Raw genomic sequence first — 24,562 nt, forward strand, 5'->3', positions numbered from 1 at the left:
TTTTTTTTGTTTTCAAATCTTGGACAAACTAGCTCCTTACAGGTGTTGTTGCAGCAAAAGAAGATATTAAATCATATGCACATGATTTATCTTGACATTCTTAAAGATGAATATATGCAAGTTATTCTCTCCAAAAGCTGCTTTATATTATGCAAATTTTTTAACACTGAGCAAAGTGACAGCAAGTATTTTATATTAAGACTCTTCTTGTCAAAACTGTTTCTCAAAGAATTTTATGCAAGTGAAGTATCTCTAAAAAATTGCTTTCTAAGGTTCACACTGCATACAAATACTTGCCTCGTTAAACCATGGTGAAATCACTCTTAACACAACTCATTCTGAACTCAGTGTTACAAGGTGTCATTTCCCACCCCCTGGGTCATACCCAGGGAGGATAATTTGTTATTTTCTATGACAGGAAAAGAGCAGTAAAAAAACATCTCAGGGTATTGGAAAAACTTCTTACCTGATGGGTTGGTACCTGAAAAAGACAAGAGTTACATTAAAAATTCAGCTCTCATCTGTAAGACAATGGGAATCTAATATAAAAAACAGCAGTTCTCACTTGGAGCTGGTGAACATGGGATGAAAGCAGAGTGTCTCAGACAGTCTGTGCCACAGTTCACAAAGAATGGCTGAATCTGCAGTTGAAATAAATTCAGAAGACAGAAGCTATTCTTAAAGGCAATTTTGTTCCCCACTTTACTTTCCCCCTGCCTTGACACTGCCTGTACTTTAGCACAGGGACAGAGAATCCCCTTTTCCCTTCATAAAACAAGATTAATCAAGAATTCTTACACTATACATTAAAAATGCAGTGAGCTCCTGAGGCTGCACATGTACCACCCCTACTCCAGAGTCTCTGACTTGGCAACCACATACTAAGGAAAAGCTACTGTCTACAGAGAATACCGATATGAAAAAAATCATTCTTTCAGCGAAATAATTATTTCCCTGATACAGGTAATTAGGGATTAGCCAATCTCAGAACAAAATGCTGTGCAAAAAACCGTAACATTCCTCAGCTTCTCACTGCCTTGTTGGTGAAGGAAGGACACGAGGACAACAGTGAGATCCTACCTGTATTTTGTAGTTGCAGCAAGCTCTTATGTTCCTCTCTATTTTGATTGTGACATTTACTTGCTCTTGCAGTCCACTCTACAGGAAGTGGAAGGAAGCGAAGGAAGAAAATGAATGAAAGCAGCAAAAGGGAAAAGGAGTTGACATGAGAATATGGAGTGGTTCAAAGAAGCAGAGGTTTTTTTTTGTTTTTTTGAACACGAAGACCACAGAGAACAAAACAGATAAATTGTCTGGCCACCATCACTGCAGGTGTCCTGTGTGACAGACATGGTAATACAATGAAGACAGCAGGCTAAGGCTGCACAGGTAACAGGAAACAATTAAGGATTTACATCGTACAACGTCACATGTGTTAACTTAAACTTACAGTTTCTTAACAATGTAAATGTCTTCAGTTATTTATGTGTAAACGTTAACAAGCTTCCTTGTTTAATTAAAACCAACTGTCAACAATGCTGCTTCTGACACTAGAACAGACAAACAACTTGCCCTTGTTACCTGTTATATGCAATCAGTATCATGATACTCTAAATGTATTCTTTACAATGATTAGCAGATACATACTCCAAAATGAGGTTTCCCTCTACCAGCTGTACCAGCTGTGGGCATATGAGCTGTGTCAGTAATCACTTAATACATATTCGTGCATGCAGTAGAAGGGTTTTAAGTGTGGAAGGAATGGAAAGATTAAACAAACTGAACTCTAGTATATCTGCCCTCCCTCAAGGAAGGGTGGGGACTGGTACCAAATAGTCAGCATTTCTCCTCCTGCAAATGCCTGAAGAGGAACATTTCTCATGTCAGAAGACACTCTGGATCAACTTTGAGCTTCAAGACAGGCAGCAAGATCTACAGGAATTGATTGTTTGATTGAAACACCTGTAACAAAACCACACATCCTTGATCTAAAAAATTTAATTAACACCCCCCCCGGCTCTGCCATCACATTTGATGAAACTACTTCAATGATTTATTGAAATTTTGCACCTCAATTTTGGTTGATTTATTTCGTCTTATCCTCCAGGTATTAGCTTGACAAAGGTAAATCCCAGACAGTCAAATATCAAATTTCGATTTTCTTTGCAGATGTTTACAGACTGCTCCAAGCATTATAAAACCTCTTGCATCGTTTATCCACCAAATTCCCGAAATGAAGTTTCTCTTTCCAAAGGCAAATTAAAAAAATCTGTGAAAATAATTCCTTGAAAATTGCTGTTCAAGTGCATTTGTTACATCTCCTACATCATGGCTCCAAGTCCTCATTTAACAACCATTACAGAAATGTTTGTCAAATTTACCACAGAGGGCATCATTTAGGAAGCTAATTACCTCAGTGAAATCATGTGTGATCATTTTACACTTCTTCTCATTCAGGAAACTGGCCACATGAATTTGGTATCGGGCTGACTCCATCCATGGGTTAAAGCTCACAAGCAGAGTTGTATCATCTAGACTTTTACCTTGGATCCTGGGCTCCCACAAGCTGCCTGGAAGTAGTGCAGATATTCCCAAGTTTATCAACTATCAGAAATATTTCAGCAGAGCACCCATGTCCACATGACTCAAACAAAAATTTTTACCTGTCTTTATACATGGGGTGGTCCTTTTCATCAGAGAGTCCTTGCAGTCTGCAAGAAAAGATTGTCAGTGACTAGTCAGAAACACTGTACTTCCATTTAGGAAAAACAACCATTTTATCATCAGAAGCGAGACACCTAACCAAGCCCTGCTCAATGAGTAAAGACCTTTGTTCCAAAGCAGTAGAAAAATTCTGCAGTAGAATAGTATTGGTTTCCAGTCTATAAACTAGCCCCTCCACTGTGGGTATTTTTTTTCCAGAAAAACACTCTACGGTGGTGTTTTTTTTTTCCAGAACAGAGATAATTAAGAAGATTGAAAACATACAATATTTATTATAACAGTAATACTTGACTACCCTTGCTAATGTAAGACTTACGTAGAGAGTGTAATTAAAACTTCATATCGATCTCTGGACCTTGAGAGCGCCACAGCAACAGACTCCTCCAAAAGCATTCTGCCCCAGGAAAACTAGGAGGCTAGAATCTTTCTTGATCCCCAAACCCTCTTCCACATTTATAATTCTCTCTGCTTCATTTAGCACATTGGCCCTGCTCTTTAGGACCTTCTTCAGAGTCAAATCCAGAGTGACATATTCAATATTTAGCAATGTGGGATTTCCAAGTCTCAGTCTAAACCGCATCTTCTCCAGGGTTTGGACAAAGGAAAAGGAACAACTCCCTGCTTAAACAGTTGAAATAAAACATTGCATATCTTAAGTTTCCAACTTTCAAAGTTAGAAATTTTACGGTGCCCCTGTAATTCACATGTAAGCTTCTAACCAGCACAGCTCCCTGCAAGTACTGAGCTTGACACAACACATTTTCTGAAGAACAGTGGCAGGTAAAAGCCAAGAAGTTCTTAGAGTGGCCAGGTATAATAATGGATAAGCAGGCTGAAAATCAAGTGCCCACTCTTCTTTCCCAGGTCACAATGACTGACACGTCACATGCTTCGACATTTTGTAACCACGAAGTCACGTTGACAACTATAAGCAATGTAAGAAGAAAATTCTGAACAAGTTTTCAAGCTCTGTATTGAGTGCCATATATTTATAAACTAGTCAGTGCAGCCAGAGGGCACTGCAGACGCTCAGCATCTTCAGGCAAAACAAAAGAATTCTTCTTAGTTATATGAAAATTTTCACATCCACAAGAAAGTCAGGCACTCAGCTCTATCAAGTTTCTTGGTAAATTATGCCTAACTGTGTCTTTGAAAACAAACTTCACATGTCTAAGATTTCATATTAGAAGCCAAACTTCACTCCTTCCGACTGGGAAATTCTGGCCTGTACTTCCAGCTTCCACAAGCAGAGAGGCAACTTCAAAAGATTTCGGATTCAGTAAAAGCAGCAGCAATAGTCTGCAGAGCACATGAAAGATTACTCTACACTCCCATTTGTGTAGATGAAACATCTTTGTGCCTGCTCCACCGATGAACATTTCAGCAACAAAACCCAGGAGATGTAGCTTTGCTTCAAATAGCCCCTCAGAGGGGCACCTATACTAGTTATCAGGTTTAACTATGAATTTCTCTTCAGCCATAACTGTAGCAGAATTCTTGAAAAGCAACAAATGCAATTTCTCAGAAACCAGAGGCCCAAGTCCAAGGCTTTGTCCGGCTTTCTAGAGAGCATATAAAGATTTTTATAGCAATATCTTCAAGGAAATATAGTCAACCAGAATCAAAGGATCTGGCCTTCACCAAATAGTCCCTCCATGTGCACTTTACTCCAAGCAGAGATTTGACAAACTACTGCACACAGGATCCCAAAAACAAGGGTGGCGACTTGTAGCATAAATGACACACACACTTTGGATATATACCACAGGGGTATTGTAGGTAAGGCTACCACCATGGACCTTCTAAACAGCAGTATTCAGAAAAGGCAACAGGTTTTTATAATACTGTCACCCTATTGCCAAACTTGCTCACAGTTCATGGGTCTGGTCTGGAAAAAAAACCACCAAGAATTACAGGTCCACAAAACACCACAGACCTAAGCTCAAGGCCTAAGTGAACTAGAGCATCTCTTACCAGGCATTGTGAGAGACTTGGACTTGCAATTGTAGTCTCCACGTACACCCAGTTTGGGCAGGTGGTAGACAGTCACTTGGTAAGTCTGGCCAGGTTCCACTTCAAAACGGTCAAAAGTGAAATTCCACTGAAAACAGAACACATTCACAAGGACTTAAAACAAGTTGTCCTATAAAGGCAGTGAAGTCAACAGCCAACCTGGTCCTGTTCCACTGCGTTCCCTCATCCCATGAAACCCTTTTTCTGAAGCTTGTCTATAAAAAAACAGAACTCAGGTGTATCAAACATACTAGTCCCTTGGTGTACCTCAAACTCTTCTGATAGGAATGAGAAAAGCACAGTTCTTTCTCGGAATCTCTGAACTGATACAACAGTCTCATGCCAAACAACTGTGTGGAGTTGCCACTTAATTACATTCTGAACTGAAAGGAAATACAGCTAAACTATGCAGTTTTGATACTGAAATTCTAGTCTAGTATGAATCTTGCAGTGCTAAGCAAGTGCTAAGCATTTTGAATTGCATTTATACACATACAGTTCTGTACCTGGCCATTCCATACATGTTTTCTTAAATCTATACCGTTTTCCACAAATCAGCAATACTGTGCAAATTCTGGGAGAGGTACTGGCTCCATATGGTAAGTAAACTACGGCCCAGTTCTGTGTGGTAAGGAACAAATTCCAGATTCCTATTGTTCATAAAGGGAGCTGTGGATGCTTAGCACTTTGCTGATGGGTTTCCTAGACTGAGTGTATGCTGAAGGACCACCCCCAAGGTTGGTGCTCTCCTCCACAGCAAAAGAGTATAAGAAAGAAGTGAAAGTAAAGGAAGGCTTGAGTTAAAAAGGCTATAAATGTCACGAAAGCAAAAACTCCCACAATTATTCGCTTTAAGCTACATCCAGAACGATGACATGTGCTAGCCACCGAGAGCAACAATTCTTAAAACCTGAAAGATGGGAAGCGTGAAAGAGAAACCAAGATAAGTAAGCAGCTTGTACATGGTTACACACAAGCGTAAAACAAACTGGAAACAGCAGCAGGTCTCAAGCCCAATATCTCGATTGTTTCATCAACTCCTCTAGCAGTCTGTACTTCTTAATAATCTTGCTGGATGACAGTGAAAGCAGAAACAAACCCACAGACTCAAAAAAGTAGTTTTGAGCCCTTCGCACTCACCCGGCCTCCGTCCGGACGGACCTGAAGTGGCAAGTTGTTCTGAAAGTCAAACTGAGCACACATCTGCTGATTGCTGTTCACCTGCATCACAGCCAGCTCTGCCCCTCGGAGATACCGGATGCTAGCTGCAGGCACAGGGACAGAGACAAGTGTCTTTTTCTGTCAGTGGCACATGTAGAGGTTGCAGCCCCCACAGAGATGACCGCTGTGCCTAGTCTTGTCACAGTCTTACTCCTTTGAAGCACTGGGGATCCCAACACAAAGATAACTGGCCATGAAAAAGTGAGCATGCAGGGCTGACTAACCGCACGTTCAGCTTAAACGTTGTGCTGCATGGCAAGAGCTCTACCTGGGCAAATGAAGGGGCAGAGCAGAAGGTAACTTCATTCTTCCAGACACCCTGGCAGTTCCACAGGTTCAGCGTTGTGTTTAGCTTTGCCTCTCAAGGCTGCTTCATGCAGTGTGGGCACCAAAGCAAATATGCTTCTATTTTGGTACAGACAATCCCAGTGCAAAAGTTTATAACCATAGCTACACAAAACGACTAGGTTACCCGATTCTTATCTGCTTCTACACTACTATAGCTATACTGAGATAACAACTCTGTGTAGCCCTCAGACACAGTTCCTGCAGAAGGAAGAAATGAATGTGCTTGTTTGTGTCTTGAATCAGCGCAAAACCATGGACAAGAGCATGCATGGGAAACACCACATAGAAATAAACAAAAAATAATCAAAAGATATTTGGAGAGCGAGAAAACTTGACTTACTGGTACTTGTTTAGGCTCCAACAATGAGACAATTATTCCTTTATCAAGACACATCTGCATATAGGAAACCTAAGTTACAAGGACTAGATAACCCAGAATGGGAGGAACTTGCACTGGGTAACAGCGCATAAGCTATTTGTGCTCTCTCAAACGAAATCTCGTTTGTTCAGTTCACAGATGCAATTCCCCTGCACAAGACTGCTGCAGTCATTCCTATGCCTTGAAAAGGCAGTGCTTGCCATGCAAACCTCCTTTCCAAAAGGTGTGGGTCACATGATTCCATTTTTATCTGCTTTTCCCATTTGAAATGTCAGTATCCCACACTAGTAGAAACATTTAAAATTCTTGAATACCCAGCACACAAAGCCCAGATCGGTCACCAAGAAAAAACAAAATCATCCCCCAAAACAAACAAAACGAAGCAGCCAAACTCCCAAATTTGAAAGCTCTGCTTTCATGACTATATCAGTAAAAGACTTCAAGTCATACCTCTCCTCCCTATCCTTACTAGATCACACTTAATTGCTCCATGTTCACGTTAAACAATGACCACTCACCATCAGTGGCCACTTCCCATTCTATCCGAAGCACAGGGAGCAGGTTTCCATCCATCTGACAGAAAATGTCAGAAGAGACATGAAGACTACTTGGAGCAGAAGGAGTCCACGTAGGAATCTGCAGCCAGCTCACCTCCATGCAAGTACCTGTCCAGAAAAAGAAAGGCATCATTTAAAGCAGGGACAAGGAAACTCTGCTTAACTGTAATTATGGTCTGCCCTTTGGGTCAGGGTTACTCAGAGGGCAAAACTGGGTGACAGACTGCTTCACAGTTCAGAAAGGCAGTTTTCAGCATGCAAGTACTTGATAAATTGCCTGTAATATTCTGAACTCACCCATTCTTATAGTTTCTCTTTTCCTTAAAATCTATCAATATTTATAACAATTGATGTAGTCAGGTTAAACAGATCAAGTAAGTTTATAGAATCATAGAAGGGTTTGGGCTGGAAAGGACTTTAAAGATCATCTGGTTCCAACCCCCCCCTGCCATCAGCAGGGACATCTTCCACCAGCCCAGGGTGCTCAGAGCTCCATCCAACCTGGCCTTGAACACTGCCAGGGAGGGGGCAGCCACAGCTTCTCTGGGCAACCTGGGCCAGTGTTTCACCACTCTCATGGTGAAGAATTTCTTCCTAATATCCAGTCTAAATCTGCCCTCTTTTAGTTTAGAGCCATTCCCCCTTGTCCTATCGCTACACCCCCTTGTGAAAAGCCCCTCTCCATCCTTCCTGTAGCCCCTTCAGGCACTGGCAGCTGCTCTAAGGTCACTCCGGAGCCTTCTCTTCTCCAGGCTGAACAGCCCCAGCTTCCTCAGCCTGTCCTTGTAGGAGAGGTACTCGTACTCCAACCCTCTGATCATGTTCGTGGCCCTCCTCTGGACCCGCTCCAACACATCCATGTCCTTCTTATGCTGGGGACTCCAGAGCTGGATGCAGTACTCCAGGTGGGGTCTCACAAGAATGGAGGATACGGTTGGCTTTCCGGGCTGCAAGCGCACATTACTGGCTCATGTTGAGCTTCTCATCCACCAGTACCCTCAAGTCCTTCTCCTCAGGGCTGCTCTTAAACCACTCTCCACCCAGCCTGTACTTGTGTTTGGGATTGCCCCGACCCACATGCAGGACCTTGCACTTGGCCTTGTTGAACTTCATGCAGTTCATGCAGGCCCACCTCTCCAGCAAGTCCATACCTTGCTGCTGAAACAGACCTCTGTTAGAAGACCACCACTAACTTCCAGTGATAAGAAGTTGGTCCGATACCCAGGGAAATTGTTCCAATAGTTAATTACTTTGTTTAAAAGCGGCCTTACTTCTAATTTGAATATACATGGGAATTTAGCTTCCAACAACTGCTTGTTATGCCATTCCTAAACTAATGAGCTCTCTGGACAGAAAAATATTTTATGCTAGTCAATACAGAGTTAGGGGAAACTGGTCCTGTAATATCATCAGGAAATGAAACCAGGTATGACACGCATTGGACAGACATAAGCTGCTTAGATACTTTTGTAAGACATTTGACTTAGAACATATTAAAATGTTGCTCTACTATTATTGCTCTATTAAAAATAGCTCTACTGAATATCAGTGAAGCAAACACAAGAAGAACTAGACTGACAAATCAAGGAGGAGTTGCAAGCGGGAAATCATTGCCATTTGAATGTTTTATGTAGCTCTGGGGGGGTGAGCGTAGGCCCAATGCTATGGGTTTTTCTAAACAATTTCAACAATCTAGAAGCAAATACAAAATAACTGATGATAGCGCATACACAAACTGGCAGGCCTGGCAGGCAGGGAAAGCAGAACCATCAATAAAAACAAATCTGAGTCACTTTGTATACTGAACCCATTCAGACAAAGCACTTCTTGACACATTAATACATATTTAAGCACATACAGTGCAGGCCATATTTACCTAATGAAATTTATAATGGTATTTATTTATAACAGCACTGCTGAAAAACTAACAGAAACTACTGAACGTGAGCTGTGTCCTGCCATCTCTGAATCGCTGGAATAGGCCGGTGTGATCACCGAATACATCAATAAAGAAGGAAAAATAAAGAAGAGGTAAAACCATCATACAGGCTTTGGAGAAATCAGTGTGATATTCTTTAGCTACTTGTTACATCCACACTAAATGACTGTAATACTGAAAAGAGAACAATGAAGAACAAGAGAATAAATTTGCAGGTTGAACTCCTCAAAAGCAAAACATGTTTTGCTACCAGTTTCAGCCGACAGAAATCCATGCCGCTAATGAAAGGCTGGCTCTCTTGGCTACATTTTCCACTTATTCCCTTGCAAGAGTTCAAACAATCACAGGGCTGTGATGATTTTGTTCATAAAAAGGATCTGCCAGAAAGACTTCCTCATCTCCTTGGTGGTCCACTCTGTCAGGCAAAGCTCAAAGTCAGCCTGCAGGCCCACCACCATTGGCACTGTGCCGGGGGAAGCAGTGGGAGCACTTAGCCAGCCACTCGCAGGGACACAGGTGGGAGCAGCACCTTCTCCCAGCAGTCTGCCATTACACAGTGTGTGGACAGGCCCCCCCATGTACACACCTGGTCTTTTTTCTGGCTCAGTGATGGGAACAGTGGAAAGTGGGCACTATCCCTTCTTGTGACGGCATGGTTTTAGACATGGGAAGTAATTAGACAATCCTCAAATGCTCATTCTACCAAAAAATATCTATAGAAAACCTCATAAGACTAAAATAGCTTTCAGAAAAGAGTATACTAAGCACAAAAAAAAAAAAAAAAGAAAAAATCTTTCCCCTAGAGCAGAAAAACACAACAAGAACCATAAGGTAGAATTTAAACCAAATATTCAAATAAGGCAGCATTTGAATGGTGGAGCTGCAGTTTGGCTTTAGCTGTGCTGTCAAGCTGTATTGCAATGGCTGGCTGCCAGTGGGAAATATGATCTGATCCAATTCCACCCAATCCGTCTCCTGCCAAAACAGTTTAAAATCTGGTTATTTTCAGTACAGTCATCTCTCTGATCTGACATGCCAAGTACGGCTACAAAAATACTTGTGCCAGTACGATACAGGGTTGGGCACCGAGGCAGAAACGAGCCTGCTTACAACAATGACTGCAAAGCAAGGCCAAGGAGTTCTTGCAGCACCAGCCAGACATCATAAGCACAAATGTAGAACATTTTCCTTTTTTAAGAACATTACCCATAATTATAATAAAGTGTTTCTGACACACACCATTGCTAAGACTTGACCCCTTACACCCGATACGTCCAACACATTTGTTCAGCGGGACTTACAGTAACTCTAGTTTCCTTTTACGATTCATAGACTCAGTATTAGTTAGGTTATAAAAGACCTTTAAGATGGAGTTAATTCATTGTACTTTATGCCCGATAATTTGCATTAATTGCTCTCAGCTGCACTCCTTTAGACCCTTTTTAAAATTCTAGTTCATACATTCATTTTTCATGAAGTACTATATAATAGCTTGTGATGAACATTTACCGACAAACTTGTCCTAAATTCCCATTTCTTTAAAAATTGACCATCCCAGCTTTAAACAGAAACTAAACAAGTTGGGTCATGTTCCACCATCCCCAAACTCTATTCTGAAAAAGACTTCATTTCCCATCCCTCTTTTAGCTGGAGCTGATTATGGATCAAACTAAAAACTCCCAAAGCAAGGCATGATAGCAGTGCTTCGCTTTACATCTCTGATTCTAGGTGGAAGAACTTGCTGTATGAACCCAGTTAAAAAAATAAAAAACACCACATGATCTGATGAGAACACCACAATGAACAAAAAAATTACTTACTGTTTCTTACAAGGCAGTTTAAATCCTGTTGGGGGGAAGAAACAAGAATATTACTCTCGGAATAGAAACTGGATTGACAGTAATTTGCTTCTGCTTGGTGGTAGGAAGAAAACAATTCAGTAAATAGCAATGCATACAAACTGGAAGAATTAGCCACCAGGAATCATTGCACAAAGTTGTTAAGCAGAAAAGCAGAGGACACAGGGCATGAAATCTGTGCACACCTGAACTGCGTATGTGACAGCAGTAGTTGCAATAACAGAAAGAAATTGGAAATAATGGAAAGAGGCAAAAATGCGAGATTATGATAGCAAAAACCTTCCAAAATCCAGGACTGTTGAAGCAGAAGCCAGTGTGACATGACAGACTGCCTGAAGTAGATGGGTACGGTTTTCAAACACCGCTGCTTTAAGTTACTACTGCCCAGTACTGATCCTGCTGGTAATGCTTGCAAGGTCAAAGCCAACCTGACTGGAAGCAGGAGCCCTCTGCAGTGAGGCTTGCCACTGAACTTCTGGGTTATGTGGAGCCTACTGCAGGGCATCCCCTTCATCTTATGTTTGGGTTCAAAACCACCACGCAATGACACTCTAACAACTTAAATTGGATCAATGAGTAGCAGCACACAGCAATGAACGGTCCCGTATGGCCTCAGGAGAAAGGCTGCATCAGTTACAGCTGGTCTTTTTCCTGATGCCTCTTAAGAAGCAGGGAAGGGAAAAGACAACATCTAGTAAGCACCAGGCTTCTAAGTAGGACACAGTGGCCTTACTTTCTGGAAATATATTTGAAAGGCAACCCATGAAGGAAAAAAAAAAAATTAATCTGCACTAAACTCTTTCATATTAAGGATAAAGATGTCCTGAACATAAAGCAGCAATCGGAACTTATGTGGGCTCTGCCTGGTTTCCCCCAGGCATGTTTTGTTTACACTGGAAGACCCCATGGTCACCAGCAAGAGTCATGTAAGCTTGCTTGGTTAATGTGCTGAAAAATCCTAGCAATAAGGAAGTCTGAAGTTTTCACTGACTCGATAAATCAAGCTGAGGGCTAGGTTTCCCCTCACTCGTTTCCTGTGCCTTGACATATAAAGGTGGACGGTATTGTCACCCTGTTGCCACAATGTAATTCACTCCAGTGGAGCAGGCAAAGCAGCAGGGTTTTTAACCTCTCTGCAACTTGCTAAGGTCAACTCCAAGTGTATTTGGGGCTTAGCTTATTAATGCAGTGTAGCCATGGCTATCCGAGGTTGTATTTATGTTTTCAGGAATGGGTGCTTGAAAAAGCCAGCTGTGTGTTTTTGGTAGTGAACATGCCCTCCAGCATGGCACGGAAAGCTCAAGTTTCATTGACACCGAGTTGGCATCAGACACCATCACTGCCTCCCTTCACTCACACCCTAGCGCTGCAGCCTGCCCTGTGCTGGCACAGCCATGGGTGAGACCACACAGGCATCTGGCTACAGCCTGAAGCCAACTCAAGGGGAGGAGGGCAGGCGAGCTGCGAACCAGATCTTCTGCCCTTCTGCACCTCTGCTCCTGCTTGTACGGGAGAGGCTGTGAGCAGTCCACCAGGCCTCAGCAGGAAGGTGGCCACTGCTCCTTCACGGCTGTGCTAGCTTCAGGCTGCTTAAAACAGGACAGAACTACATTCTACCTTTAAAGGAGTCCTAGTGAAGGCAAAAATCACATCAATTAATAAGCTTTCCATTATTTGAAGGAAATCCAAACTATAAGCAATTGGTGAAATCGGCCATCATACTAGCTGTGCTAAGCAATTTATATTCTACATGAGCAGAATTCTACTGCTTATGAGAAATATACTTCGGGTATTAACGCTCACATATCAGCTAATGTATCTGAGTTCCTACAAACCTTGAGTGAAAGCAGGCATATTTGGCATTAAGCTCCTCATGCTTATATAAAAAAAATAAAACCTGAAAATCTCTTCCAGGCTTTTGTTACATGAGTCAAAGCAATACACAGGTATAAATCCAGTCTTCAGGCACCCTTCACGAGTAACACATCCACACTCCAATAAGCAGTACTACAAACATACCCAAGATATAGGTATATTGAAAAAGATTCAGTGCAACACCCAAGTTCTGCAGTATTGACCAATATTATTATTGTTTAGGAAACATTTCAATCAGTTCAAATGAAGGAATCTGCCTAATTGGCCACCCTCAACTTCTAAATGTACACAAATCTATATAACAATTTCCCTGAGAAATGAATGTTGGTTAAGAATTGTTTTCTTACCAGCCAGCTAGCAACACTGTATTTTTCAAAATGAAATCATCTTTGCTGCACTAAGCTAGGACTAAGGCAGCATCCCACAGAACAAATATTCTGATTATTTCACACAGTTAATCAAAGTTTCTTTTATAAATGAGGAGGAAAGGGGGATAAACGGTGGCACACTTCATCTTTCCTTGCCATTCCCCCATTCCATTCTTGCCCTTTCTCCCCCAACGCCCAGATGTTAGCAGCTCACCTGCAGAAGCCACCTGCCTTCTCCCTCAATCTTCTGGAAGTGTTCAGCTCACTGTGGAATCCCCAGCCTCACGCCCAGGTTGCAGCACTAACAACTCTGGCAACACCCAAACAGGGTCTTGCTAGATGGAAGTCCTGGGACAAATGGCCCTGAAAACTGTGTAGCACTGCCCTGCCCATGGCAGAGCAGCTCTAACAGAACCAAGAGCAAAATATATCTATGAACGTCACGTCAGTGTGTAACTACGTGTAAGAGGTACTATTCACTATTTTTGTTCTGCTCAAAAGGTCAAACCAGCCACAAGTAGGTGAATCAACTTGATCAATCTGAAGATAAATACAATTTAGTTTGAACTGTGCTTTCAGAATTATACTTCACCTCATTATTGCAGACAAACGTACAGACAAATCCTCCACTGAGTATTTAGATCCTGTCAGACTTAAAAAAGAATGGTTACAAGTATAGTTAATAGAAATGTTATTGCAACTTTGTACCTCCCAAACCAGGCTTTCTATCCCCTATTCCCCCACCCCAGAACACTCCCACACAGCAGCTGCCACCTAAATCCTTTGATAATGGAAAAAAACCTAGAAAGCAAGCAAGTAAATGCTGATTAAACCAAACCAAAACTAGCTAAACTACAATCACTGAAAAGGAGAAAAATATATTGTAATACCAGTATGGAAAAGCAGATTAAGCTATGGAAAATGAAAAAAATCACTCCTAATGCTTAAAATGTTTAATCAGACTTTCTTAGGCAAATGATTTAGCCTGATAACGCCCCTTGCATAAACAGGTGCCGTGCTTTTGTCTGGCGTGGAGTTACTGGTCTGCACAGCAGCTGGCACCGTACTGTGTTTTCGATTTGTGACCAGAACCGTGTTGACAACATAAGGATGTTTCAGCTATTCCGGAACAGCGCATACACAGCATCAAGGCCTTTTGTGTTTCTTACACTGCTTCCCTCAAGGCTGGGGGTGCACAAGAATTTGGGAGGGGACAGCTGCCCCCACCTGACCAAAAGGACCTTGTGCTCAGCAGTTAAAGCCGGGGGAAGGGGGAGACATTCGGAGTTACAGGATTTGTCTTCCCAAGTAACTGCTACATGCGACAAAGCCCTGCTTTCCTGGGGATGGCCAAATAACTGCCTGCTGATGGAAATCCATTCCTTATTTCTCTTTGCTTGCACACACAGCTGTTGCTTTACCTATTAAACTGTCTTTATCTCAATCCACAGGTTTTCTTGCTTTTGCCCTTCCAATTCTCTCCCCATCCCACTGATAGGAGACAGTGAGCAGCTGTGTGGGGCTGAGCTGCCTGCTGAGGTGAACCCACAACAGGCAACAAAAATAACTGGGTAATAACCATGAATTTTTGTTTGCAATTTAATGACTTCTGTTAAAACCTATCACTTAATACTCAATCATTTTGTCCTTGTGCTGTTGCAGTTATCAGTAATTATGGTAAATTGCATCATGATAAAGCCTTTATATAAATTATAAGGCATTATTTGCCTGAAGAGCAGCACCATCTGCTTCCATTTGAGTGCTGGTGTTTCTGCTTATTAGCAGATAAGACAAGGTTAAATGAGGAAGTGCTGCATTTACCCTTTTTTGTTTTATGATTGATAGGAATATTGAACCAGCACAGCAGATAAATGGATTCTTTCTTCCTCCAGGTCTGTTGTCCCAGGTAAAGTGTTTGCAATGATGTTGCCAGCATCGATGAGGTTGTGCCCTTTCTGATGTTCATTAAAAAGCCAAGAGCTTAATCAGAAACCATCAGTCAGCGGATGAGGATTCAGAATTGAAACTTGATAATTAATATATCTCTTACTTTTCAACACTGGGATTCTACAGGGACAAACAACAATAGTTTCTGGCATGTCACTATTCCCCAACCCTGCTCAGGATTTTCAAGAGGCAACCTACATATGTTTTTTTTCCTACCCCACACTAGCCTGTTTATCCACTGTGCCAGTACCATTTTTGCATGTGTAGCTGACCACGTTCGAGTGTTCTAAGCTGCCACCAGTTACTTGAGAATTCAGCATGTTTACTACAAGAGGGGAGGAAGGATTCTCCCACTACACAGCAGCCTGCACCAACTCAGTTGTTGGTCCACTCCCTTCCCAATATCCAGAGCACTACAGGGATGACCTAGCAGCCCACAACGCCCAGAACAATTCATCCAGCCAGGAAGTCCTCGCTGTTGGCATAAGGAAGCAAAGATAACAGAAGGAGAAGGTAAAGCCACAATGCAGGCAGAGATATAGCAACCCCAAAGGACACCTAAAAAGCAGCCACCATGAAAATCTTCATCTCCTTTTTAGATACTGCCCAGGTGAACTGGGCTGGGCTGCAGCTGAGGACACACTTTTACACCAAGAAAGTGTAACTTCAGAGAAGGACATCCATAAGCCAGAAGGTAATCAAAGACAACTCAGTTTTGCAGTAAAGTCAACCACTTCCAGATTTGCACTGGCTACCACCTCAGCACCAGAGGGGATGCTTGCTGGTTTTCCCTTGTAAAGGTCCAACCAACCCAAAACCTTATCTGATGCTTTGGCTCATTCAGAGTGCATTAACAAAGCTGTGGTCAGCAGAAGTACTTCACCTAGCTTCCCTACTTGAGCGAGCACATATTTAGATGATACAACAGAAATAAAGTTATAGTGATGATTGTTTCTGTTCATCCACATAAAGCTAGAAACACCTAAGAAGCATTGACAGATCTGAGCCATGTGTCAGTATGCACACAACAGACAAGCAGACAAATGGAAGGAGAAGGAACAAAAATTGAGAGCTCTGCAGAAAAGCTGAAGATGGAGCTACAGCCAGGCAACATGTGCTTGCACATTATTATAGAATGGGCTTAAATTCAGATATTCTCTGATCAACAGCTTCCTATTGCCTTTCAGGCCCAACAAGCAAAGCTGCATTCAGAGGAGGCATAAATATGAGAACAAGACGATTGTGAGGTGATGCCCAGAACTATTATCAGCAGAAGAGGACAGTCACAGTCAACTCTTCACATTTACTTGCCATATTTTCACAGAAAGCTAAGCAACTGTTTCTTTCACTCTTTTTTCCAAGACTTTTCTTGCTTTTAACATCAAAAGAGAACAGACCATATGCTGTGGAGAATCACACGAACCTGAAAAAAAAAATTGGGAAACTGATTAACAGCACCATGCCACAACAATTCAATTAAATTAACAGGAGGCCAAGATTTCCCAGCAGGATGCTGTGATAACTAGCAAGGAACTGCTGTGAGCTGGGCAAGCATCCAATTTTCCTTTACAGACCAGCTGTTGAATGGGAAGGGCTCCAACTTTCCAAAAATCTGCCTCTGACCTATGAACCATTCTATGTATCTTCTGAGACCTGGCTGATTTGAAGCTTACAGCAGTTTCTCCTTCCCAATTCCTTAGTTAAAAGGAGCAGAGATCAATAGAATTCAATTCAGAACACATTCAGAATTCAATTCCTGAACATGTTACAGGAATAAATGTTGAAAGTTGATTTGTTTAAGGGTGGTAGGAAACAATCATCTTCTGCAAAATTGTCTTGTTTTTATTAAGCATTTTTCTCTATAGTTTCTAAGTTTTTCTCTTGCCTTCACAGATTCTCAGCAAAATCATATCCAAACTCAAAAGCTGGTGCTTCTTCACAGAAATCAAAGTTTTCTATATCCTATTTTGGTAGTTTTGATCACTAACTTTTTTTATGCTGAAGTTTGGTAGTTTTGATCACTAATCTTCTTCGTGCCAAGAAATCCAGAAATATTTTAGCAGTACTAAGTGTGACCATGACTTATAGTAGCATGCTACACAGCAAAAAGATGCCACAGAGGGGAATGAGGGAAGCCAGTCAATAGCAAAGGCAAAATGAACACATTGTAAAGGAGGACCAGGAAAAGTCTTCCTCACACGAACAACCGTTGCTCACCTATTATGAGAGGTGTTGCATCAATTCTTCTCCACAGAGTTTTAGTGAATATCCATCAAGCTGGCAAGATGGATGACAAAGATCAAACTACATACACCTATCCAGCCTCTCAAAGATGGCAGGGTTATAAACGCTGCTTTCCTCTGGGACATCAAGGCATGCCATGTCACGAAACAGTTGTGGCCCAATGACTGAACACAGTGATTAAACACTTGATGGTGAACAACCAGATGGGTGTAAGCTGTGGGACTTTTTTCCCCTGTTTCATGGGAAAAAAACCCTCAGCCCCACCTCATGGCAGATGACAAATTCAAATAATAGTTACTAGAAGGAACTGAATTTGCAGCTGTGCTATTCAGCCTTACAGCTGAGCAGGTTTGATGGAGTGGTGGTGAATAAGGCCCATTAAGTGCATGTGTTAGCATTTTAATAAGATGAGCTGTTAACGAGCATTTAGTTTTACTTTTGCAATTTACAGATGTCTACCAATACTGATACAACACTTTCCCTCTGCCACTCTGTCTCCAAAATGGCCTCTGCCACACAAGAGTTTTGCTGAAAAGCTGCTGTTGCTTGTCCTGACCTACTCAGAAGCTCAGTGACAGCAGCATGAGTGTAGCGGGTTAGAAGAAGGAAGTGGGTTTCACCAACCCTGCTCAGCAACAGCTTCCCTTTTGAACCACACCGCAGTCACTCGTTTGGAAAGGTTACAGAATCATCCTCTGAAAACAGCGCAAACAACAGAAAGTGAAGGGGAAACCGTTTTCAACTGTCACAACTTCAGTTGATGGTACTTTTTCCTATATGTGTCAGCAGCTTCACGAGTGCTTCTAAAGAGGCTGCTCACGGGCTTAACCCAACCTTCTCTCTATAGTCTGCCTGCATTTTGGAAAACGGCTTATTGAAAGAAAAGGCCAAAGCAGCAGGCTTACACATTCACTGATCTATGAGCACACCCAGTGTGCGGGGCAACACATTTCCTCAGTGAAAGCTGATGATTTACTGGTGAACACCTCACTGAGCTACTGTGGTTCACATTCCCTAAAAAGAGAGGTACAGCCAAGAACACAAAGTCAATCAAAGCCCAAGCATCCAAGGACTCAGAGAAACTCTGCAATGTATTACATTCCAGCTCTGTGTGACTAACAACGGGATACCCATGGTTATATTAGATGCCTAAGCAATATTGTAATGGTCTCCTTCCTCTTTGCTAAGATTTTTCATTTTGTAATTCCACAATGCCCAGCTTGAAGTAAGACTGCAGAAGTGGACTGTTTTCTTGGGATATTTTAAAATAGGATTGAAGGCAGCAGAGCAGAGGTCAGGTAAAAGAGGGGTAAGTATACGGTCAAACATTAGGAAAGGAGGCAGAATAGACAAAGGATAGGAAATGCATACAGGAGGAGATTACAGAAGCTTTCACCCCAAAGGACACACGGTGGTTTACATATGCCCATAGCTACATCTGACCAGCTACCTTCGTTAGACTGCTGAGGGTGCATCATGACATATGAAACTTCCTAGCTTAGAAGATAGCGCCCCATTATCCTGTTTATGCATGCGTCGCTACTATTAACAGAAATAAAAAGCAAAACCAGATCTCTTCCCCCTCCTACACACTCATTACATGCATCTTAGACAAAAAAAACCCCTCAAACTAAACCCCAAAAAACCCCAGAGAGAAACACCAGCTAGGAGTTCATACTTTGGCAGCCCAAAGTTAACTCAGGCTAGATAGTTCACTTTTTATATAGACACCACATCTGCACCTCTCTGTAGCCTCTCCGGCTAGTTTCACAGGGAGAAGAGGCAACCAAAATTGGCCTCTTCAAAACTTCAGGTGTTTGTTCAGCTGCTCCTTCAGCAGAGATTCCCCGCTGCCTGCTAAAAACCCCTTAGCTGCAAGCAACAGAGTAAAACGTTTCGGACGTTAGGCAACCTCGTTATTAGCAAGGACTCACATCCTGCTCAGTCCCTTCAGGCAGCTTTATCAAATTTCAGCCCCAGCCGCGGGCCCTCACAGACGTTGGTGACGGGCGTTTCCTGGCAAGCATCGCACGGCCAGGCCGATCCCACGGTATTTATACTTCTGGTTCAACACGAAATTCACGCAGCTGCACGCCGCGCAGAGCTGCTTTGGCACACGCAGCCCGCATCAGCCACCACCAAGCCCCCAGAGCGCACAGAAACAAGCACCGGCCCTTAACCGCGCAACACGGCGTGACGCCAGGATGAGCTCCGCGGCGGGACCGCCGCCGCCGAGCCCGCGTGGGCCGCGACCGCCCGCTGCCAGCCAGGGCCCCGCCGCCCGCCAGCGCCCCGCGCTCCCGGGCGCCGCTTCGCCCCGCCGGGGACAACCCCCCGGCCCCAGGCTCTGCCCGCCAGGAGGGAGGCGGCTCCGCGGCGTTCGCCCCCGCTCCTCCCCGCTCGGGAGCGAGCGGAACGGGCCCGGGCCCCGGCGGGGGGCACCGCGGCCCTCGCCCGTCCGGCCCCTTGCCGGGAGAGCGAGGCCGCGCCGACCCCCGCGCCCTCCCAGCCCTTCAGCGGAGAAGCCGCCCCTTCACCTCAGCTTGGCCGCCCCCCGTCCCGGGCCGCGCGGAGGACCCCACCCGGCACGCCGGCGGTTAGCGGCCGTTGGCGGCGTGAGACACCGCGGGAAGCGGGAAACCGCCCCCCTCCCCGGCCCTGCCGCCGGGCCCGGCCCGCTGCGGGCAGCGCGGGGACGTCGCCGGCCCCGAACCCGTGTTCCGCCCGGGCCGGCGCCGCCAAACGAACCCTGCCGCGCTTACCGGCTGGGAGCAGGTGAAGGGAGGCGCGTCGCCAAGCAGCAGCCGCAGGGCCGCGCCAGCGGGCGGGAGAAGGCAGACGAGGAGCAGCAGCGAGGGCAGGGGCGGCCGCCGCGGCCCCGCGCCCGCCATAGCCCCGCCGCCGCCAGGGCCTCGGGGCTTCCGGGCTCCGACTTAGGCGCGGGGCGGTGCCGGCCCTCACCTGAGGAGGGGCCGCCGCGGCGGGGCGGGGCTAAGGCTGCTGCGGGGCGGGGCCTGCGGCGGGCGGGGCTGCGCTGCCGGTGGGGGCGCGGCCCTGAGGAGCGGCGAGGCGCGCGCGGGCCGGGCCGGGCCTGCGGCGCCGGGTGGAGGCCGCGGGCGCTGGAGAGGCGACGCCAAGCGGCGGCCTGCGGGTGCTCAGCGCCGCAGGCGTTTGCGGTGTTATCCCCGCTGGGGTCCGTTCCACGCGGGGGCTGTGCAGGCCTTTGGCTCGCTCCCGACGCTCACCGCCTCCCCGTCGTCTCGCAGGCCGCACGCACGTTCCTCACGCTGCGGTACGCCCGCAGCCGGCTCCCGCCTGGGTTTTTTTGCCGTGGTTTTAGCCTCGTGGTTTTCACACCAAGCCGTAGCCCGGTGCAGGGCGGGGTTCGGCCGGGTTTCCACCTCGGCGAGCTCTCCAGCAAGGCTGAACCGTTTGCCGGGCTTCGCCGGACGGCTGAGAGCGCTGTGGCTCCGTACGGGTTTGTGGTGGCCAACATCTGGCTGAGGGTCGGTCTGAGCCGGGAGATCACGAGGCTTCTGGTGAGCGTTCTGCCAGGCCAATGCCTCACGCCGGTGACATCCACAGGTTTCAATCATCTCCTGGGTTTTACTGTTTTGTGACGCCACTAATGAATAGCAGCAGCAAGCCTGCAGTTCTCACATTTGCGTGCAAGCTGAGGAAAAATGTATACACACACGTGACTGAAGAAAAACATTCTTTTTTCTTGAGACATCATTTCGCTTTATCTTATACCAACACACTGGGACCGGGTCCGGTCTGGTTTGTAGTGCTGCGATGGGGAATACAGCGCTCAGCTGGCATGGCAGCACCGTCGCTCGGTAACCACGGCAGCACAAATCTGTTCGATCGAAGACGAAACGTGTGGTGTTGTTACTTATTATCATCCCATTAGCTTCATGGCTTATGTATATACTAATTGCACTGTATTTAGGCTGCGGGCATTCATTTTTTGATGCATACACGTGGTAAAAAAAAGAATCCCGTGGAGAAAATGTTGAATGTGTGGTTGTGCATGGGTCACACTTTGGACGTCGTGACATGGCAGAATTTCTGCAGTGGCAACAGTACAAAGAGGGGTTGGATTTCCTAACACTGTTCAACGTGGGCAGGCTGTGACTGTCCAAGGCTGTTCTGTCAGCCCCTTAAGTACACGAGACAGCCCCTGCACGGCAGTGGGACTGCTGACGGGAAATAAGGGGCTGCAGGAAGCTGTCTGATTTTTCAGTCAGTGCTGAGAGAAGGGGACAATGTCAACGGAGTTCTGATAACATTTACAATATTAAACAAATCTGGACATTGTTTAGAAATTTATTAGCAATTTTAAAATAACATCATTCCTTAGATAAAAATGCAATCTTACAGGAATATACATTTGTCCCACACAGAGATGACCCTATAGCTCACTGGCGGGCCATTCGCTCTAACTTTCCTCTGTTGACTTTAAAATGTGCGAGAGGGCAAGACGGACTCTGGCACTGATGACAGGCTTACATGACGGTTACAAACTGTACAGCATTATTTACAAAAGCATTTCTGTGGGTTCATGAAAACTAGATATAAAATTGTAGGAGGAGGTAAAGAATTGAGATGGGGAAGGGCTGGGTGAAGGTACAAGGGAGGGCTGGAAGAGTGGGCAAGGGAGTGTAGGGAAGAAGGGGAGAGGAGGTTTATATCTGGACTGATTTATACTTGAGAGAGGTCATTTTACAGCTCTGGGGAACTCAAATGAAGGCAAAATACTTATATTTATCAACATTTATAGCTGATGATCAGAGCAGGAAATGGTGCTCCAGGCCTGAACTTAAGGGGTGCTGAGGAACCCCATCTTCCCTGAAGTCACTGGGAAACACAGGTATGCAGTACCTTGCCGGGCCAGACCCAAACCATGCTGATGCAGGCCAGATACAGTACCCCCAGACCTTAAACAGTTTTGATCCTGCAGTGCTCAGTCACTGGCGCTGATGTGAATTCAGACTGAGTGGGAGATCAGCTCCTAAATTACACTTTCACTCCTGAAACTGGACTAGATTCCAGCCACTTCTTGCCATAATTCACCCAAAGTGACCTATCCCTTGCTCTACCAAGCAGCAATCGTTTGGAGGGAGATTCCATCATTCGGAATTGATTTTTAAGGCAGTTTTAAAAGTATCTCCCCCATTTTTTGTGTGTGATGCAGCAATGTTTGTCAAAGAGATATTTACAATCTCACTCGTCTTCCTCTGACATCTTTCCACATTCAAACTGTCAAGACTGAATAAGCCTGAACCAATCACTTCTATGAGTGATCATAAAGTTGATGATGTTTAGGTAGTATTGGCTGCCAGTCTACCTAGGTGCTTGAGATGGGAGCAGACTGGCTTAGGATGCTTGAAATGTTAAAAGCACTACAGCCTGTTTGGGAAGGAGCCTGCATTTTGTCTGGCTGGGCAAAATGCAACAGAAAAACCACGAGTATTCCATAATCGGAACGATGCGGCTAATGAATGGTGGCTGAGTGTGTGGGTCTGTCTCGAATAGGAAAATGCTTTAGAAAGGGGCTGTTCGAACACTGGTAGAAAAATCTGATGTTGGGTGGAGTGACACGTGCTCTCGCCTAGGCTCGCCCCTGCTCCGCTGGGCCTGGGATGCAGCCGCTAACCCTGACCTAATGTAAGGGCTGGGCAGAGCGCTGTGAATGTCAGGCTGCAGGAGTGGGGGCCGTCTGTGTGACACGGGGTGGGAAAACAACAGCACAGGAGTGGGGAGGTGAGCTCCTGATCGTGCCTAACTAAGCCCTTGGTAACACTAATGAAGATTCCCTCATTACATCAGTCATTGGTGCTGCTCCTCTCAATTAGCCCTTTAGAAAGGGACTTGACTAAGTTGCCTAATTGTCTCCTGCCACCTGAGATCTCTGCCATCCACATGGGTTTGGTAGCTGTGACACCAGCCCCGGGGAAGGGTTGTGCCTTTCTGGACCAGCTGCTGCAGGCCAGGCAGAGTACCATAGGGCTTCTCAGGTGGCAGTAGATGCCCCTCTGTAAGCAACCGAGTCGAGCCCTGTGCCCCTAAAGAAAGCCTGATTTTTACGCTCAAGTGTTAACAGTTAAGTCCCTGTGAAGGGTGGGGGAAGAATGGAAGATTTAACTAGAACACTAAAGTTTATATCAGAAGAGGGTTTTTTTTTTCCATTCGGTGTGATGCTACTGACTTATCTGAAAGCAATTGGAGCCCAGCCTATCTTCAGTACAGGACATCTCTCTTGGCTGTGCTTTTGCCCTCAGCTGCCCCATCTCAGGGCGCTGTAGCAGCAAGGCCATAGTGGTTTCAGCTGTCCAGAAACAAAGTGCCAACAGAGAGCAAAGCTCCACAGACTGAGATGCCGTCGAAAGCCTTTCAGACCCCCCAGGCTTGCTAACCCGAAATAAAACTTTAAAAACTTTGCAACATTCAAAAGAAGAAAAAAAAGAAACCCTGTGCAGCTACTGAAATTTATATTTCTTAGACTTCTTCAGAGAAGAAAATGCATGGAGGAAAAATATAATAATATTTTTCTGGGCCCAGTTCTGTTTTTCACATTCTTTGGTTCAATACAACCTCCTTGGCCTCTAGTGCCCTCCATCCTTGTGTTAGCAAGATGGGAACTGGGACTTCTGATGGCCTGGAATATTTTCTCTATATGCACTACATTTTTCTTCATGGGAACTGATAAAATCTCACTGCTGCCAGAAGCCCCCGGCTGGATTTACTTATTTTCTCAGCCGTGCTGTGCTCCAAATTCCCCCTTCAGTATTCCTCTCCCCCACCCTGCCCTTGCCATGGGGACAGTGACAATGGGACCGTGCATATATCGTAGGATACTCAGGTCTGTCTCAGTGGGACTGCTTCACTCCAGTCACTGGACCAGCGGGTTGAGGTTTCTCATCCACACGTATGAAGCAAGGCCTCCAACTTCATCTATGACACAGGTTACCAACCCCACGGGTTCATGGTGCCATCACCTCATACGATTGTGTCTGTGTGCAAACGTGCATACTTTTCATACAGCAATCTGAAACTATCAGGCAGAAAAGACACAGGAGCCTGGC

General features: G+C 44.9%; 1 protein-coding gene across 7 annotated transcripts in view; it reads right to left on the reverse strand.

Moving 5' to 3' along the window:
- The window catches only part of IL17RA (interleukin 17 receptor A), a 28,039-nt gene extending 7,623 nt beyond the window's left edge, over positions 1 to 20,416 (reverse strand). For 6 of the 7 annotated variants that reach the window (XM_075427791.1, XM_075427789.1, XM_075427788.1 and 3 more), the window contains exons 1-10: positions 20,237 to 20,416; positions 11,002 to 11,026; positions 7,204 to 7,350; positions 5,878 to 6,002; positions 4,699 to 4,825; positions 2,664 to 2,711; positions 2,413 to 2,570; positions 1,081 to 1,158; positions 566 to 641; positions 467 to 481 (exon numbers count right to left, since the gene is read on the reverse strand). In XM_075427791.1, the coding sequence (XP_075283906.1) occupies positions 467 to 481; positions 566 to 641; positions 1,081 to 1,158; positions 2,413 to 2,570; positions 2,664 to 2,711; positions 4,699 to 4,825; positions 5,878 to 6,002; positions 7,204 to 7,350; positions 11,002 to 11,026; positions 20,237 to 20,365 (928 nt within the window). In that variant the 5' untranslated portion in view covers positions 20,366 to 20,416. Of the gene's footprint in view, positions 1 to 466; positions 482 to 565; positions 642 to 1,080; positions 1,159 to 2,412; positions 2,571 to 2,663; positions 2,712 to 4,698; positions 4,826 to 5,877; positions 6,003 to 6,646; positions 6,701 to 7,203; positions 7,351 to 11,001; positions 11,027 to 20,236 lie in introns of those variants that run through there. The other variant, XM_075427792.1, reaches the window with a different exon arrangement.
- Between the last annotated feature and the right edge of the window lie 4,146 nt (positions 20,417 to 24,562).

The sequence above is a fragment of the Opisthocomus hoazin genome, chromosome 8, assembly GCF_030867145.1.
Source record: "Opisthocomus hoazin isolate bOpiHoa1 chromosome 8, bOpiHoa1.hap1, whole genome shotgun sequence".
Taxonomy (NCBI): Eukaryota; Metazoa; Chordata; class Aves; order Opisthocomiformes; family Opisthocomidae; genus Opisthocomus; species Opisthocomus hoazin.